This window comes from Stenella coeruleoalba, assembly GCF_951394435.1.
Source record: "Stenella coeruleoalba genome assembly, chromosome: 5".
Classification (NCBI taxonomy): Eukaryota; Metazoa; Chordata; class Mammalia; order Artiodactyla; family Delphinidae; genus Stenella; species Stenella coeruleoalba.
In genome coordinates this window covers 97,135,477-97,154,290 of record NC_137150.1, presented here as the reverse complement: position 1 = coordinate 97,154,290, position 18,814 = coordinate 97,135,477, and the positions used below count along the sequence as shown (strand labels likewise).

At 40.4% G+C, this 18,814-nt stretch overlaps 1 protein-coding gene across 2 annotated transcripts in view; it reads left to right on the top strand.

The window, feature by feature from the left end:
- Window positions 1-18,814, top strand: part of LOC307186589 (cell cycle control protein 50C-like) — a 28,926-nt gene that overhangs the window by 5,677 nt on the left and 4,435 nt on the right. For both annotated transcript variants that reach the window (XM_079921886.1, XM_079921885.1), the window contains exons 5-8: window positions 1,009-1,119; window positions 8,410-8,511; window positions 9,778-9,865; window positions 13,691-13,831. In XM_079921886.1, the coding sequence (XP_079778012.1) occupies window positions 1,009-1,119; window positions 8,410-8,511; window positions 9,778-9,865; window positions 13,691-13,831 (442 nt within the window). The remainder of the gene's footprint in view (window positions 1-1,008; window positions 1,120-8,409; window positions 8,512-9,777; window positions 9,866-13,690; window positions 13,832-18,814) is intronic.

Genomic DNA, 18,814 nt, shown 5'->3' with positions numbered 1-18,814 from the left:
GGCTAATCTTTAATTTAGTATCCACACTTTACCTCTTTGACTTCCAAACACCCAGTGGCTTTGCAAGCATTGAAAATTCCTTCTTTCTTTCTTGTTGCTCTTCTCTCCCAAAGAATCTAAAATCCCATTGGCAATTGACTGAAGAGAAAGCCAGTCCCTTGCTTCCCTGTTCCTTTCCCATTCCCAGACTTTTCTAATGACTCCTCAACACAGTGAGGAAAAAGCAGCAGCGACCAGCAGGACCTCACAACCACCGCTGGGAGCCTGAGATGAGTGTTTCCTGGAGCGGAAGGGAAATGCACAGCCTCGTGGCCTCTCTCTGAGCCCCCCTTCCCTGCTCTCCTTCCAGCTCCGTCTTCACATAACTGAGTCCTTGAGCCAGAGCTCACAGGATTTGCCCATTCGGGACCCACTACCCTTTTTTAAAGAGTCCACTTATACCATTTTGCACAGAACTTAACTTTAAAAAATAATATAACAACATTTTAAAAACAATTGCTTCACATAAATCGATAACTCTACATTTTGGAAACATTTTTTTTTCTATGTTTGGTCATTTTTAAAAACTTCCTCTAGATACCATGTAGAATAATTCACTAGTATAAATATTTTCCATACAATAAAATGGAAAAACAGTGAAGTGACTTTCCCATAACGCTGATTAGACTCAGGCTGCAGGCCCAGTTCTCATGAGTCACTGACTAATATTTTCCTAGTGGTAACTTTTTATGATGGAGGCATAAGGCTTCATCATAGCAGGTTACATAAATATGTAGTAGAAACCCTGAACTCCAAGTAAGTGGCAAAATGCAGCTGGGTCCCAAAATGAAAGGCTGTAAGGAGACCCACTCGTCCCACACATCCACAGGGCTGACCTTGGTTCATGTCCCAGATAGCACGCCCTTGACCTAGAAAGCCTGGAGACTTTGATGGACTCAGGACTTTAATTTTAAGATATGTACTCACATCCCTTTTTAATTAATAATTATTATTTTCCCTGCCTGACAGATTAATTACACAGAAAAATGTGCAAATTGTGCAAAACTGCGGGAAAATGCTGCTAATTTTGACAAAGAATGCAACTGCTCTATTCCCTTTGTCCTTCCAGAGACAATGAAGGTAAGTGAGATTCAAGCGCCTTCAATTGGCTGTACGCTGCTCTCCTCCTATTTAACATGTGGCAGTAAATTCATGATCTCCACCAAATGTCCAAAACTGAAAATACAAGAAATAACGCAGGGTGGGAATGGGGGGCGGGGATCTTATAAAGTATTGAGTTCATGTTCGACTCTCTGCCCCCACCCCCTTTTTTTTCTTTGGAATTTCATTCTTCTCCTTATGTCTAAATTTCCGGATTCTTTACCCACCCAGCTTTGTAACAATTCTTAACATCAATCAAACAGGTTCTATGCCAAATGTCAACACAGGAGGGGACCATAGAAATTACTGAATCTAACCACTCATTTTACAGTGAGATTAATGGGTTGAGAGGTTAAGTGACTTGGCCAAGGTCACACAGTGAGTTAGTGTCAAAGGTCACATACCTGGGACACTCCTTGTGTCCTCCCCTCCTAGTCATTCTACACATGCAGTTGCCTAATCCCTAAGGCGACTCGGCCTGGCTGTCAGGCACTGTGAGAAATGCCAAAGAAATATTAAGAGACATCCCTGCTTTGGGGCTGATTAAAGTCTCGTGTTAGTCCAGGTCCTCTGAGAAGCAGATGCCAAGACAGGATTAGACATGCCAGAGATTTACTGGGGGAACTGCCTGCGAGGGAAAATATGGAGGAAGCTGGAGGAGGCTGGGAGAGCTGTCAGACCACAGCACAGCTCTGACCCCTGGGAAGGAGAGGGAAGCAGAGTAGGAAGGAAGGAGGGACAGAGGGAGAGGAGGGTAGAGAGATGGGGAAGAGGGAAGAAAGGTCTTAGACTGCAGAGTATTCTTAAGAAAGTTTCAGCAACCCCAACAGAGAGTCCTTACCTCAGTATCCCTGTTGCTCAGCCATTGTCTGGGAGCAGCAATGGGAAGCATGGCCTTGGTGCAAACATAGGATGACCTCAGAGCACAGCAGCCGCGCCCACCCCTCGATTACGCTCCCTGCAGTAGGAGATCAAGAGGCACCTTTTCAGGGCCACCACAGTCTTACTAGGTAGCAAAGACTTGATCAAATGAAAATGTATTTCGAGACTTCCCTGGTGGCGCAGTGGTTAAGAATCCGCCTGACAATGCAGGGGACACAGGTTCAATCCCTGGTCGGGGAAGATCCCACATGCCACGGAGCAACTAAGCCCATGCGCCACAACTACTGAGCCTGTGCTGTAGAGCCCGCGAGCCACAACTACTGAAGCCCTTGAGCCTAGATCCCGTGCTCCACAACAAGAGAAGCCACCGCAATGAGACACCCACGCACCGCAACGAAGAGTAGCCCCCGCTCGCCACAACTAGAGAAAGCCCACGCAAGCAACAAAGTCACAATGCAGCCAAATAAATAAATAAATAAATTTATAAAAAAAGAAAATGTATTTCTTGAAACTTTTCAAAGGTCCTGTCCTGTCCTCTGGACTCTGCACCTCTCCCACAGCACCTCCTCCCTAACCTGATCCGTCTCCCCTCCTTCCCCTGCATAGATGACTCTGCATGTGATGTTTCACGTGCAGGCAGGCCTTCTCTTGAGCTTGTCACTGAACATCCCATCCTCAAGGCCTTGCTTTCTCCCCATACCAGACTCATCGTCATCTCCTGAAAAACCCTCCTGACTTCCCTTTCTGGGAAAGATCCCATCACCGAGACTCAAAATTTTCCTCCTTGACTTTACCCTGCCCACTCCTTTCTCATCCAGACCTCTGATGTATGATTACTGTTCTGCAATCCCTGTCTCTCCGAACCACTTTCTCACTCCATTTTCTTGGCATCACCCCAGTTCAGTCCCTCCTGATCTAGCATCACAGCAACCTTAACTGCACATCTAGCCTTTGGCTTCTCCTACTTTTAGCCAACTGTTATTTGCCAAATCAGTAGACCACACCCTGTCCCCCAAAATGTGCCCTCTTTCAGATTACTTTTCAACACCTGAGGCCCAGCCACCTTTTCATCTTTATCTTTGCAGGAGACCTTGTACTCCTGCCAAACTGCCCAACTTGCTTTTCCATGATGCAACTCTTTATGTTCCTGCTGTTCTTTTGCCTAGAAAGTCTCCCCTCTCACTCCCACCTGTAAGATCTCACTTGTTTTAAGCCACTAATATCCAAACACTTCCTTGAGCCTCCTTTTCGCTCATGTCTCCAGCAAGAATTTGCCCACATTTGTATCCTGAGAGTGCTGTTTTAACTCTTCTTATGGACTTACAATCGCCCATATAATATCCTGTAGACTCATTTCCTCTATTCACAGGAAGCTCCCTGAGGAAAGGGACCATGCTTTACATGCCACACCACACAAATACACGTCCAGACGTATCTGCACTACATATTCAACCTTCCCACGTGTTACCACAGGTGAACCACCCATGCTCTCATCTGAAGGCTCACCTTTCCACTTGTGTGATAGATGCTAGCCTTTCTTGCCTTTATAAGGACTTAACTCAGCAGTTGTCATCTCTCTATATCATCAAATTTTCTCTCTACTGGATCATTCCCATCAGCACACAAACATATTATTTGACCTATCTGTTAAAAAACAAAAACAAAGCACTCTTCTGTTCTCCCAAATTTCCCTGCCCGCTATCTGCCTATTTCTTTCCTCGCATTAGCAGGGAAACTCCTCAGAGGAGTCATCTCTCTTGGGTATTTCCAATTCCTCTCTTCTCATTCTCAAAGACCCACCCATGGCCCTAACACTCAGTGAAATTGCGAGGTTACCAATGACTTCCTTGTGGATAAATCCAGTGCTCCGTCCTCAGTGCCTTGTCACACACTGGACACAGGCAATCACTCCCTCCTCCTTGACATGCTTTCTTCTCTTGGCTTCCAGGAGACCTTACTCTCTTGGTTTTCCTCCTTGCCCTCTGGCTGCCCTTCTTTTTTTTTTTTTTAATTAATTTATTTATTTTTGGCTGCGTTGGGTCTTCGTTGCTGCTCACGGGCTTTCTTTAGCTGTGGCGAGTGGGGGCTTCTCGTTGCAGAGCATGGGCTCTAGGCGTGTGGGCTTCAGTAGTTGTGGCATGTGGGCTCAGTAGTTGTGGCTCGTGGGCTCTAGAGCACAGGCTCAGTAGTTGTGGAGCATGGGCTTAGTTGCTCCGTGGCATGTGGGATCTTCCCGCACCAGGGCTCAAACCCATGTGCCCTGCACTGGCAGGCAGATTCTTAAGCACTGCGCCACTTGGGAAGTCCCCTGACTGCCCTTCTTTGGTTCCTTTGCTGTTCCTCCTATTTTCTCCAAACTATTTTTCTTTCTTTTTTTTTTTTTTTTTTTGCGGTACACTGGCCTCTCACTGTCGCGGCCTCTCCCGTTGTGGAGCACAGGCTCCAGATGCACAGGCTCAGTGGCCATGGTTCACAGGCCCAGCTGCTCTGCGGCATGTGGGATCTTCCCAGACCGGGGCAAGAACCCGCGTCCCCCACATCTGCAGGCAGACTCCCAACCACTGCACCATCAGGGAAGCCCTCTCCAAACTCTGTACGTGGAGATCTGCAGGGCTTTAGTCACGGCCTTCAGTCTTCATCTCCACTCCGTATGCACTCACCTCCTTGGAAATATCATCTACCTCCTAGGTTTAAATGCTATCGATTACCAATTCTCTGTTTTCTATCTCAGCTTAATGTTTCTAAAACCGAACTAATATCCACTTCTTCCCCTTACTTACTCTACGCCCATCCCCAGAAAAACCCTATTCCACCCGCAGACGATCTCAGTTGAAAAGAACTCTGTCCTTCTGGTGCTCAGGCTAAAAGCCCAGGGGTCATTCTTGACTCCTTTCGTTCTTTCACACCTTGCATCCAATCCATCCTATTGGTTCTACATTCAAAATATATCCAGAGTCTGCTCACCTCTGCCCACCTCTGCTGCTACTACCCAGCTCCATGCCACCCTCACCTCTCACTTGGATTTCTACAGTAGCCTCCTATCAGGTCTCCCTGTTGTATCCATGTCTCAATAGAGCAGCCAGAGTGAACGTTTTAAAGTATAAGTCATATCATGTTATTCCTTTGTTCAAAAATCCCTGCAATGGCTTCTCTTTCTACTCAGTGAAAAAGCCTAAGTCCTTACAAGGCCTATGTGATCTGGATTCTTACTTCCTCCTAACTTCCTCTCTCCATTCTCTTCCCCACCCCCTCTCTGACCACACCGGCCCCCTCATTCCTCAGACAAGTCAGGCATTCGCTTCTTCTCTGTACCTGACATCCACTCGGCTAACTCCCCTGCTGCCTTCAGGTCCGGTTTGGCTCAGCCATCACCTACTCAGGCCTACAGTAGCCATCCTATTTCATACTTCATTCTGTCTGCTCACCTCACACCTGCACTCCTGATTCTTATTACCTTACTGTAATTTCCATTTTTTCCATAGTACTTATCACCTTCCAACTTACTATATAAATGAACAGTTTTTATATGTATTGTTTATTGTCTGTCTCTCACTATTGTATCCCAAGCACCTATAACTATGCCTGACACCCTGTAGTTGCCCAATTAATGTTTATTGAATGAACATAAGAATCTTTGCTTCCTTCACAGGGGCACAGCACAGTATATTTTACATGGTAGATGCTTAGACAATGTTTGCCGAAATTTTAAATGAATGGAAAAAAAGATAAAGTGATAAATTATATTTCTTTATGCTCTAGGAAGCTTTGGTTTTATGTGTCCCTTTCCTATTTCCCCCTTGATCCCAGATGAAAGCATGTTGGCATCAGTAATATTCTGAATACATCTGTATCTCTAATCATTTTTGTGAGTCTGATGTAAATTATGAGAAAATTACTGAGTAGTACTTGAGTTGTAAGTGATATCTATATAAAGTCCCATGAGGGAAGTTTTATATCTGTGCTCTTTTGTTAAAGGTCAAAATTCTAGTTCTCTACAATTGTGTACTTTCTTGCCTTCCTCAACTCACCATGCTGCCCCCCGAAAGTAAAAGTTAGTGTTGCTTTTTCTTTTTTCTTTAAACGCTAGATATTTATTTTCTTACAATTCTAGAAATCAGAAGTCTGAAATCAAGGTGTCAGCAGGATTGGTTCCTTCTTGGGAGGCACAGGGTGCTTAAAATTTTGAAGAAAAAAAAATCCAAAAGATAAAACCTTAAAGGGCTTCAAGTTCCCATCTGTCTGTGTCCTTTGAAATCCTAAAGGCAAATAAGTGTTACCAGCTGCTAACCATTCCTTTGAGGCAAAGGCTTTCTCATAAAAATCTAACCAAACTACTCAGGGCAAGCACAGAGCCTTCTGCCCACAAGTTCACACACATTACACACGCTAGATGACAGACCCACGCAAGGCTCTCTGCCTTAAACTAGGAATCCTGCACCAAGTACCATGGAAGAAAAGAAACACTATAAAGTGCATTGTGCCTCTAGGACTAATCAAAAGATGATGATCTTGGAGGCCTTGTAAAATCTTGGACAAAGAATTATTGAAAACAGTTTATTAAAACACTTCTGTCCCCAGCATGTGAGTGTTCTCTATTTATTTTGTCATGATTATATGAGTATATACCTTTGGGTAAGTAGAATGCTCTTTTTAGCTTCCAAGAAAATGTATGGTAAGTTCCATTCCATGGATTTCATATTTTCTGTAGTTATGGGTCATCAGTAGAGGTTCCTTTGGTGAGGAAATATAATCTGTCATTCCTGCTATGCCTGACTTGTTCACCTTCACATCCGTGCTCTCTGTTTACGATGTTGCAGCCCGCCTCTTAGGGCCCAGCTTCTCCCTTTCTCAGTGTTCCAGAGGCTTTTCTTTTACCAGGGACTAAGCTCTTCAGCCTTTGTTGTTTTCTGTAACTGGTCACACTTACCATGACCTTTATTTTCAGCCTAACCTGGGTACCAGCTCCCATCTTCCATACTCATCCTCTTAAAGGTCCTTAGGGCGAGGCCAAATTTGCATAGCATAAAAGAATCAGTTGACTCAGGGAACTGTAAAGTAATACTTTTGTATTTCTAGCACTGAACATAGCACCTGACATATGGGAGGCACTTAATAAAATTTAGGCCTTCATATTTTTAGATGCATACCTTCATTATTTTGGAGGTAGGTAGAATATTAATTATAAATAGCTACCTTGGACATTTACATTTGCATCATATGTGCTGTTAGTAAAATCTATATCAAGCCCACTTGAAGAAGTTCTAAGGGGCTTTCCTGGTGGCGCAGTGGTTAAGAATCCACCTGCCAATGCAGGGGACACAGGTTTGAGCCATGGTCTGGGAAGATCCCACAAGCCACGGAGCAACTAAGCCCGTGTGCCACAACTACTGAGCCGTGCTCTAGAGCCCGTGAACCACAACTACTGAGCCCACATGCCACAACTACTGAAGCCCACATTCCTAGAGCCTGTGCTCCGCAACAAGAGAAGCCACCGCAATGAGAAGGCTGCAGCACCACAACGAAGAGTAGCCCCCGCTCGCCCCAACTAGAGAAAAGCCCTCACGCAATAATGAAGACCCAATGCAGACAAAAATAAATAAATACAAATTAAAAAAAAAAAAAAAAAGGAGAAGTTCTAGGGCCTTGGTATTTCACCATGAATGTAGAAGCACAATGGTAGCCTGTGATTGGGCAGCCTCATTCGGCAAAATCCATGAAAACGCCCATCTCTCATGGCCACAAGGCTACTTATTGCTAAGGTGAAAACCACCTTTCTTCTAGATCAGTGAACTATTCCATCTTTTTGTCCATAACAAATGGCTCACCATTTCTTAACCAAGTATAATATGCCCCAGTACTGTGCTAGATCCTAGTGATAAAAAGACAACACCGGAGCTGGACACCAAGGAGCTGGGCTTGTGTCTTTCACATGGGCAGTTGTGAACATGCGCCTAAACATGCTCAGTGGCTCCAATTTTAAATTGTGTTTCATGGATCTGCTTTGAGACCATGTGAATTTGATGCTTACCACAACCCCTAGACAAAGGATCTTTCCTAGTATTGCTGGGAAATATTTGTGAAATCAAATTTTATATATTGAGAATACAAAGGCTAGTTATAAAATTTTTTCAAGGCAGGAATGTGGTAGCCCTTACAAAGACATTAAAAATAAGTTATGTAGTCATTTTAATAATTTTGTATAGACCAGGATTTTCCAATACTGATTTTTAAAAATAATTTCTTGGGTTTCTATCTGATATAAAGAAACTTTCAGTTCACATCAATATTTTTTGGTACTACTTCTTATATTTTAAAACTCCTGTCCGTGTTTATTAATATTTCAGTTTATTTTTCTCTTTTCTTACATCTTGCTGTTCTCCTCTACAGGGTAATGTTTATATGTACTACAAATTGTATGGCTTCTATCAGAACCTCTATCGATATATTCTATCCAGAAGTAATAGCCAACTGGTGGGTACAGATGTAAAGGTAAGGCTTTATTTAACTTGGTATAATACTCTTTTTTTTTTTTTTAAGCCAGATGGATCTTTCAGTCTAAAAGACAGTATGGAAAATAAACTCAAAAGCTAAGTTTTTACAAGACAGAAATGCTCATTTCATTCTTGCATGAACTGAAGGTGCTGAGTATTCAGGATAACTGCTGCTTTCCCTCTTCAGAGCAGGAATGTGAATCTTGTCCAATTAGATGTTTAGCCTTTCATGCACCAACCATTTTTTTATTTGACAGCATTTTATATTGAAACCAGATACATATTGGACTGCCCAGGTCTTGGTAATAATGAATGTGTCAGAAGGGCAAATCTTCAAGTACCTTTCAACCACAATTCAGGATTTATGTTTCTCTTAATAAAGTTGATGGCATACTGGAGCTTCTTCAAATAGTAGAGTTTTTTGCTTCTTTGAATGACTGACACATCGATTAGATTTCAATATTATTTTCTCATACTTAATTTCTGTAGTTATCTTTAAAGTTGCCTATTTTAGTTGATGGATGTACCAACCATTTTGATAGTAACCCTGAGTGATTGGTTTCAGCCTAGCTCACTCTATATCCACCATTGTCCTTTTTAAAACTGGGGGCTTCAATCAGCCTAGTTTAAGGAAACTGGGCTCTACTTGATTGAATGAAAGCCTTTGGTTTAATGAATATTCTTTCAGACCTAAGATTACAAAATTTAACTCTTGGTAAATGATATTCAGCATGCTGGCAAGAAAAGATAGAAGGAAACCTTTTCTATACTGGCATTATATAAAAGGGATAACCAAATGGTTTTTAGCAGCCACTCTTTTTAAAATGTATTCTTGTAGTTAGGTGGGTGGATTTCCCTGTGATAAGTCATCCAACTGTAGAATCACAATTTATATACTTTTTAGAATATAAGTTACACTCCAATAAGAAAAAACTTTTAAAAATATATTCCATTGTGGGCTTAGTGTGGTATTTAGCACAGCAAGCAAAGTAAAATTTCTTCCTGCAGACATATTTGGTATGCAATGTACTGTCAATGAGGAAAGAAACTACACACACGTGCACGTACACACATACATATCTCCAAAACACAAAAATTGTCTAGTCTAGGTCAGCCAGCCGCCTGGGAACAGCAGGTAGCAGCCCGTAATCTCCATCTGTGCCAGTGGAGCAGCATGGGTTGATTTACACTGCCAGTATTTTCACTTCCAGCATTTTAAGAGATTTTACCAAAAACACTTCTTCCTGTATCATTTCTCATCCAGGATGTTAGAAACTGTGCTCCATTCAAAACCTCCCACAATGGGATCCCCATCGCTCCTTGTGGTGCTATTGCCAATAGCATGTTCAATGGTAGGTGTCTTTTCCTATCTCCATCATCTTCCGTTTCATGAGTGTGTAACAATCTAAATATCCAGAAGATTACTCCTGTAGCTGAGTGGCAGTTTATTTTTTTTTAACATCTTTATTGGAGTATAATTGCTTTATAGTGTTGTGTTAGTTTCTCCTGTAAAACAAAGTGAATCAGCTATATGCATACATATATCCCCATATCCCCTCTGTCTTGCATCTCCCTCCCACCCTCCCTAAACCACCCCTCTACGTGGTCGCAAAGCACGAGCTGAACTCCCTGCGACAGGCAGCTGCTTCCCATTAACTATCTATTTTACATTTGGTAGTATATATATGTCAATGCTACTCTCTCACTTCGTCCCAGCTTACCCTTCCCCCTCCCCATGTCCTCAAGTCCATTATCTATGTCTGTGTCTTTATTCCTGTCCTGCCCCTAGGGTCATCAGAGCCTTTTTTTTTTTTTCTTAGATTCCATATATATGTGTTAGCATACGGATTTGTTTTTCTCTTTCTGACTTACTTCACTCTGTATGACAGACTCTAGGTCCAACTCACTACAGATAACTCAATTTCGTTTCTATTTATGGCTGAGTAATATTCCATTGTATATATGTGCCACATCTTCTTTATCCATTCATCTGTTGATGGACACTTAGGTTGCTTCCATGTCCTGGCCATTGTAAATAGTGCTGCAGTGAACATTGTGGTACGTGACTCTTTTTGAATTATGGTTTTCTCAGGGTATATGCCCAGTAGTGGGATTGCTGGGTCACATGGTACTTCTATTTTTAGTTTTTTAAGGAGTCTCCATACTGTTCTCCATAGTGGCTGTACTGATTTACATTCCCACCAACAGTGCAAGAGGGTCCCTTTTCTCCACACCCTCTCCAGCATTTATTGTTTGTAGATTTCTTGATGATGGCCATTCTGACCGGTGTGAGGTGTTACCTCATTGTAGTTTTGATTTGCATTTCTCTAATGATTAGTGATGTTGAGCATCCTTTCATGTGTTTGTTGGCAATCTGTATATCTTCTTTGGAGAAATGTCTGTTTAGGTCTTCTACCCATTTTTGGATTGGGTTGTTTGCTTTTTTTGATATTAAACTACATGAGCTGCTTGTATATTTTGGAGATTAATCCTTTGTCAGTTGCTTCATTTGCAAATACTTTCTCCCATTCTGAGGGTTGTCTTTTCATCTTATTTATGGTTTCCTTTGCTGTTCAAAAGCTTTTAAGTTTCATAGTTTGCATTTGTTTTTATTTCCATTTCTCTAGGAGGTGGGTCAAAAAGGATCTTGCTGTGATTTATGTCGTAGAGTCTTCTGCCTATATTTTCCTCTAAGAGTTTTATAGTGCTTGTCCTTACATTTAGGTCTCTAATCCATTTTGAGTTTATTTTTGTGTATGGTGTTACGGAGTGTTCTAATTTCATTCTTTTACATGTAGCTGTCCAGTTTACCCAGCACCACTTATTGAAGAGACTGTCTTTTCTCCATTGTATATTCTTGCCTCCTTTGTCAAAGATAAGGTGACCGTATGTGTGTGGGTTTATCTCTGGGCTTTCCATCCTGTGCCATTGATCTATATTTCTGTTTTTGTGCCAGTACCATACTGTCTTGATTGCTATAGCTTTGTAGTATAGCCTGAAGTCTGAGAGCCTGATTCCTCCAGATCCATTTTTCTTTCTCAAGATTGCTTTGGCTATTTGGGGTCCTTTATGTTTCCATACAAATTTTGAAATTTTTTGTTCTAATTCTGTGGAAAATGCCATTGGTAGTTTGATAGGGATTGCATTGAATCTGTAGATTGCTTTGGGTAGTAGAGTCATTTTCACACTGTTGATTCTTCCAATCCAAGAACATGGTATATCTCTCCATCTATTTATGTCATCTTTAATTTCTTTCATCAGTGTCTTAGAGTTTTCTGCATACAGGTCTTTTGTCTCCTTAGGTAGGTTTATTCCTAGGTATTTTATTCGTTTTGTTGCAATGGTAAATGGGAGTGTTTCCTTAATTTCCCTTACAGATTTTTCATCCTTAGTGTAGAGGAATGCAAGAGATTTCTGTGCATTGATTTTGTATCCTGCTACTCTACCAGATTCATTGATTAGCTCTAGTAGTTTTCTGGTAGCTTCTTTAGGATTCTCTATGTATAGTATCATGTCACCTGCAAACAGTGACAGTTTTACTTTTTCTTTTCCGATTTGGATTTCTTTTATTTCTTTTTCTTCTCTGATTGCTGTGGCTAAAACTTCCAAAACTATTGTTGAATAATAGTGGTGAGAGTGGGCAACCTTGTCTTGTTCCTGATCTTAGTGGAAATGGTTTCAGTTTTTCACCACTGAGAACGACGTTGGCTGTGGGTTTGTCATATATGGCCTTTATTATGTTGAGGTAGGTTCCCTCTATGCCCACTTTCTGGAGAATTTTTATCATAAATTGGTGTTGAATTTTCTCGAAAGCTTTTTCTGCATCTATTGAGGTGATCATGAGGTTTTCCTTCTTCAATTTGTTAATATGGTGTATCACATTGATTGATTTGCGTATATTGAAGAATCCTTGCATTCCTGGGATAAACCCCACTTGATCATGGTGTATGATCCTTTTGTTGTGCTGTTGGATTCTGTTTGCTAGTATTTTGCTGAGGATTTTTGCATCTATGTTCATCAGAGATATTGGCCTGTAGTTTTCTTTTTTTGTGACATCTTTGTCTGGTTTTGGTATCAGGGTGATGGTGGCCACATAGAATGAGTTTAGGTGTGTTCCTCCCTCTGCTGTATTTTGCAAGAGTTTGAGAAGGATAGGTCTTAGCTCTTCTCTAAATGTTTGATAGAATTTGCCTGTGAAGCCATCTGGTCCTGGGCTTTGGTTTGTTGGAAGATTTTTAATCACAGTTTCAATTTCAGTGCTTGTGATTGGTCTGTTTATATTTTCTATTTCTTCCTGGCTCAGTCTAAGAAGGTTGTGCTTTTCAAAGAATTTGTCCATTTCTTCCAGGTTATCCATTTTAATTGGCATATAGTTGCTTGTAGTAATGTCTCATGATCCTTTGTATTTCTGCAGTGTCAGTTGTTACTTCCCCTTTTTCATTTCTACTTCTGTTGATTTGAGTCTTCTCCCTTTTTTGCTTGATGAGTCTGGCTAATGAGTCTCCCTAGGCGGGAGTGGGGGTGACGTTCAAGTGTAGGGCGGGGCCTCTGCTTAGGACCTGCGGGAAAGGGTAGCTGCAGCACTTCAAAAGGAGGGCCTCTGGAGTGTGGCGTTCAGGAGTTTGGAGGTAGGGCCCTGGGTGGGGGTGTAGAGGCAAGGCTTTGGCTCTGCGCTGCAGGAGGGAGGCTCTGAGGGCAGAGGATTAGGCCCAGGAGCCCAATAGGCTCCCAGGTGCCTAAGTGGACAGGGAATGCGCTGGCCGCATTCGCTTCCGATCCTTCACGCTCCTGCCCCACCGTCTCCCCCAGGGTCTCCCGCATCGCTGCTGGACCCCTAATCGTGGGTGAGTCCCACTGGGTGTAGGATGAATGGCAGTTTTTAAAATACTGTTTGTATATATTATCCACTGATTTATGGTATTTCATTTGCAAATAAGTTCTCCCTTACCAGAGATTTGAAGTAGTTAGGAAACATGAGTCAAATGGAGTCTAAGAGTATTTTTCAATAATTGGGGCCTTAGCAAGAAAAAGAATAGTCTTCTGATTCCAGCATCTATGCCATGTAGGCATGTGGAGAGTCTTCAAACCCTGCTTTTTAAGCTGTGTCTGGTTGTGCACTTCCAAGTGTGGCCAAAAATGCTTACTTGAATCTAACACAGTTTTTAATTTCCCTACAGACACCATTATTCTTTCTTACAACCTTAATTCATCTATCCATATCAAAGTACCAATGATAAGGAGTGGAATTACATGGTGGACAGACAAGTATGTCAAGTTTCAGAATCCAAGTTTCCAAAATCTTTCTAGTGCATTTGCAGGTAAGATCCATACATTAGCTCAATATTCTCCTCTCTTTATAGAAACTTTGGTTTTGATGTGTGGGGGCATGTTTATGATTCCTCCTTGTTTACTTCTTTGCTGACTAGCTTTTGGTTATAATATTTCCTACCTGTGGGCACCTCCATCACATATCTTTCAGAAACATGAAATGATTGGTACCCCAGTTCCTTCTAGTTTACCATTAGGAAAAGGCAATGTTTTAAGAAACTTGTTCCTTCATCTATAATTATGTGATCATTAATTTACTGTTCAAACTAGTGCACTTCTGAGAGTGAAAGGGGTCCCTAGAATAACTAAAGTTATATATTAATTCGAAAGTTTTATTTATTGATCAGTAAATTGACATTACCATATTGATGGGCATATAAAAGAATTCTATTACAAACTATTTTAAAAATGCAGTTATTTCAAAAATTAAAATAATATATCTGTGTACATTAAACCAACTTAAAAAATACTTTAAATATTATCTAAATGCTAAAAGATAACATAAACAGAATAATTATTCTGGATACAGAGTCACACACTTTAATCAGTTTCGGTCTTCATTTCATGCGCCTGTATTTTTCTAATGAAAAATTTGGGTTTTTGTATTTTTAAAAATATTTTGTTAAAATATTTTTAATTTTTTCACAAAATTGTCTGCACTCTTTTTTTGAAGTGCATTTTGTGGTTAATCAGTTTCAGATTGTTGCACCTTTAATTGATTCTTCTCTTTTGAACATAACTTTTTTTTAACTGAGAAAATATCTAGGACTTCCCTGGTGGTGCAGTGGTTAAGAATCCACCTGCCAGTGCAAGGGACACAGGTTCTATCCCTGGTCCAGGAGGATCCCACGTGCCGTGAAGCAGCTAGGCCCGTGTGCCACAATTACTGAGCCTGCACTCTAGAGCCCGCGAGCCACAACTACTGAGCCCATGTGCTGCAACTGCTGAGGCCCACATGCCTGGAGCCCAAATATTTTTATAGGCAAGGTCTTTTTTTGACTTCACAATTTTTCTATCTATGATTTTTTTGAATGTTTTACTAAATTTAGATGCTATGAAATCTTAGATTTCCTGGATATCATTTAATTCTCATCAAGAAGAAAATTTTATCCAATTAAAATAGGAGCTCCATCAAAATAGTTTTCACATAAATTGAGATATTTCAAAGCACAATTATAGAATTTAAAAATTAAATCTTGTACACATTTTGAACTCTCATTATATAATATGTTCAATTGTTCCCTTGCTTATAGGGGTAAATTTCAATAGCTTCTTGTTTGCAAACTTGATTTTCAATAATTACAATTAACTATATCCTCAAAAACTAAGGTTTGTGGCATTCCATGTGTAGAATACTTTGTCTAAAACTTTACAACTATTTTGAATAAAATTCCACAAAAACTTAGAGGGCTTATTTACCAAGAAAAAGTTCAGGATCATTGTAGGACATATCATTTGGTATAGAAAACAGTTCTTTGAAGGCTCAGACATTTCTAAAATTTTGGTTGATGATTTGTAGCAAAGACAGACCACATGTACTCTCATGCTAAAGCATTTCTTTAACATCTTTATCATTGTAAAAATTTTGCAGTTCATTTCCTCTGTGAATATATGAAAATATTTAAACTTGCACAACTACAGCTCTTTTTTTGATTAACAAAATGTTGTAGCTTGTTTGGATACAGTTGTTAATTATATATGTTTCACAACCAATTTTAAGCCCATTTCTCCATAAATTTCTCAATTTGCTAAGAAAATATCTTTACTCTGATGTTGTGCTCCACCAAATTTGCATTTATGTTATCACTATAAAACCAAAATATTTACACTTGATTGTTGAATTTTTTAACTGAATTTATAGTAGTATTTATAATCATGTCAGTTTTATCTTCCAATACTGAATATTGAAAAGCTTTGCCTTGATTCCATGAAGAATCAAATTAAAAAAAATCAAACCAATGTATTCAGATGGATGAATACATCTGAAGACATTGATTTAAAACTGCTTTCATTTAACTGTTTATGAGGTTCTTTTTGTGCTCATAGAGCCAAAACATTAAAGTTTTCCTTTGATTATAAAAAAAAAATTAGTAAAAAAGTGCAACTAGAAGGAAACTTATTTGATCTAAATGAAAAGTCATGCTCACATAATGGTATACAAGTGGACTTTCTGTAGCTCCTTGAGGCAAAGCACTGTCTTTGAATACACTCTTTTTTTTCCCACATCTTTATTGGAGTGTAATTGCTTTTAGAAATAAGTGCAAACTTTTGAAGTAGACTCTGATGTTCTTCAGCAATTTATGTCTTTTGATTTTTCCCATGGTCATTGACATCATGATGGTTCCTGTGGTGGGGGGTATATGTCAACCAACATTGCAAGTATCACATTCATCAACTTTCTTTAAAAAAACTGTGCTTAATTTTTCATTAAACATGTATGTTCCTTGTTTTAGCTCTTCACAGCCAAAAGGATTTACTAGCAAATAAAAAACTGATACCAAACAATAAGGTAGTTATATTTTTACACCATATAATAAATAACACTGTTGCAAGAGAGTTCAAACTACTCTCAGCAAGACTGCTCAGCATCTATTTTCCACACTACATCTTGTGCCTATAACATAATCTGTAATATCCCACATTTCCCACCAGCCCCACTGACTTGCAGCCTGGCAGCTCCACATGTCTCACAGACCAAAACATAGGCTGTGGCCTAACGGGCTGTACTGTCAAACTGTGGCAGAGGTCACAGGGATATGTTATGTTTTGCTATGAAGGGCCACTGGTTATCTTTCATTAATTAAAGTAAGCACTCTGTTCACTGTACATGGGTATCTCACTACTAGCTAAGGCCATGGCTGAAAGGATGAAATTATATGTACATTATTTGCTTGGGATAAGTGCTAAATCAGATGAGATAATGGACAACAGACATAAACTGGGACTGTCTTAGGCAAACTGGCATGTCTGGTCACTGTATCTGTAATTAAATTCCCAGTTTTTGAAAGGAACTTGGCAATATGCTATTGTTTTGTCTTACCATAACCACAAGCAGATAACACAAAGCATCCTTGGCTTTCTCTTATCTCCTACTCCTACTCTTTCTTACTTCTATTGTAAGAGTTACCATGTTTTATTATAATTATCTATTTGAATACTTGTCATCCCCACTTTATGTGAACACCTTGAGGAAAGGGATTAGATCTCATGCTATATCCCTAGTGCTTGATATAAGTGAGCAATCAAGGAATACTTATTGTTAAGTGAATGGATGAATACCAAGGACGCAGCTGAACTTGGAAAATGAGAGAAGTTGATGCTTCTTTCACCATGCTTCTCATACTCTCTGGAGACATGGGATGGGGTAGGATTAGGGGTTGATACGGAAAGGCATGCTTGAACCTGCATTTTTCACTCCCTGGGTGACTTGGCTATCACTGGCCTATAGGACACATTGACTTGAGCATGAGCTCTGGCTGAAGTAGCGAGCGGGTGAGGTCCCCATGCAGGTACCAAAGGCAATTTTGATTTCGATCAATATTCTTCTAGCAATAGCAATCGAATTCTTGGGAAGGACCAACGTCACCACAGTTTTTGGAGAGAAAGTTTCTCCAGCAAAGGATTATTTCCAGAGGAAGCATAAGTATACCAACATACTTCAGATTAATCCAGCCAAATTTAGCACATGCTTTTATAAGCACTACAGCCCATGCTTAGAAAATAAGCCTGGGTTTCTTTTAGGAGAACATAGTCAGTTGTCACAGGTGAGAAAGAATGGTTTCCTACAAATAGTAGAACCAGTTTTATGCAAGTAAAAAGTTCACTGGACAACTTCCTCTTGTTGATTATTTTAAAATTCAAAATGCTGTTTATTATCAGCTTCTGTCAGCTTTCATTGGAATCGCTCATCCCTTTATCAAGCATTGATTGAACACCTACCATGTGCCAGGCACTGGACTAAATGCCAGTGAAAAAACGATGAGGAAGACACTGAACTTAAGAGTCTGCTGTTGAGTGGGAGAGACGGTCATGCCCAGGGCGGTAAAGTGGGAAGTATGAGGATGAGAGTAAACTCAACAGACTTCACCCGGTGCTCCCAGCATTCCTACAGCACAGCACCCAGACCTACCAGGCTTCCAGGTTTGCAACACCTCTGTTCTCCACCTTCTCCCTTCTACAAGTTCTTCTTCCTTGCTTCCAACTTCGAGCTCTTAGGTACAGGTCTGCAGGGAGTATCCATGCAACACGATCTTCTTGCACTTCCATAATCATTTCCTTAGAATATAGTCCTAGAAGGAGAATTTCTGGGCCAAAATGGATGCAAAATATATTCAATCTTTTTTAAAAAATATTTATGTATTTTGGCTGCGCCAGATCTTAGTTGTGGCACGCAGGATCTTCGTTGTGCCATGCGGGCTCTTCATTGCAGCATGCGGGACTCCTTAGTTGCGGCATGTGAACTCTTAGTTGTGACGTGCATGAGGGATCTCGTTCCCTGACCAGAGATCGAACCCGGGCCCCCTGCACTGGCAGCGTGGAGTCTTACCCACTGGACCACCAGGGAAGTCCCCAATCTTTTGCTGCATGTTCCTAGATTGCCAAAAATGTGGTTAATCCACACATCTATCTGCTCTGTACAGGAGTTCCCATTTCCACTGCCTCATCAATGGTTGTCATTCTTTTTTTCTTTAAATATAAACCTATTTTTAGGTGAAATGGTATCTTGTTTTAATTTGCTTTCTTTACCTTACTAATGATGTTAAAGAAAATAAACATTCCCCATGATGCTATCACCGAATACCACCACTATTATAATTTTGCTGTACCTATTTTTTCAATGCTTTATTATACATTTTATATATTTGAATACATAATATACATATGATATTCTGCTTTTTTTAACCCTATGACAGTATCATCAGCATTTCCCCCCACATTTCCTTAGAGTCCTTATAACCATTATTTTTTTTTAA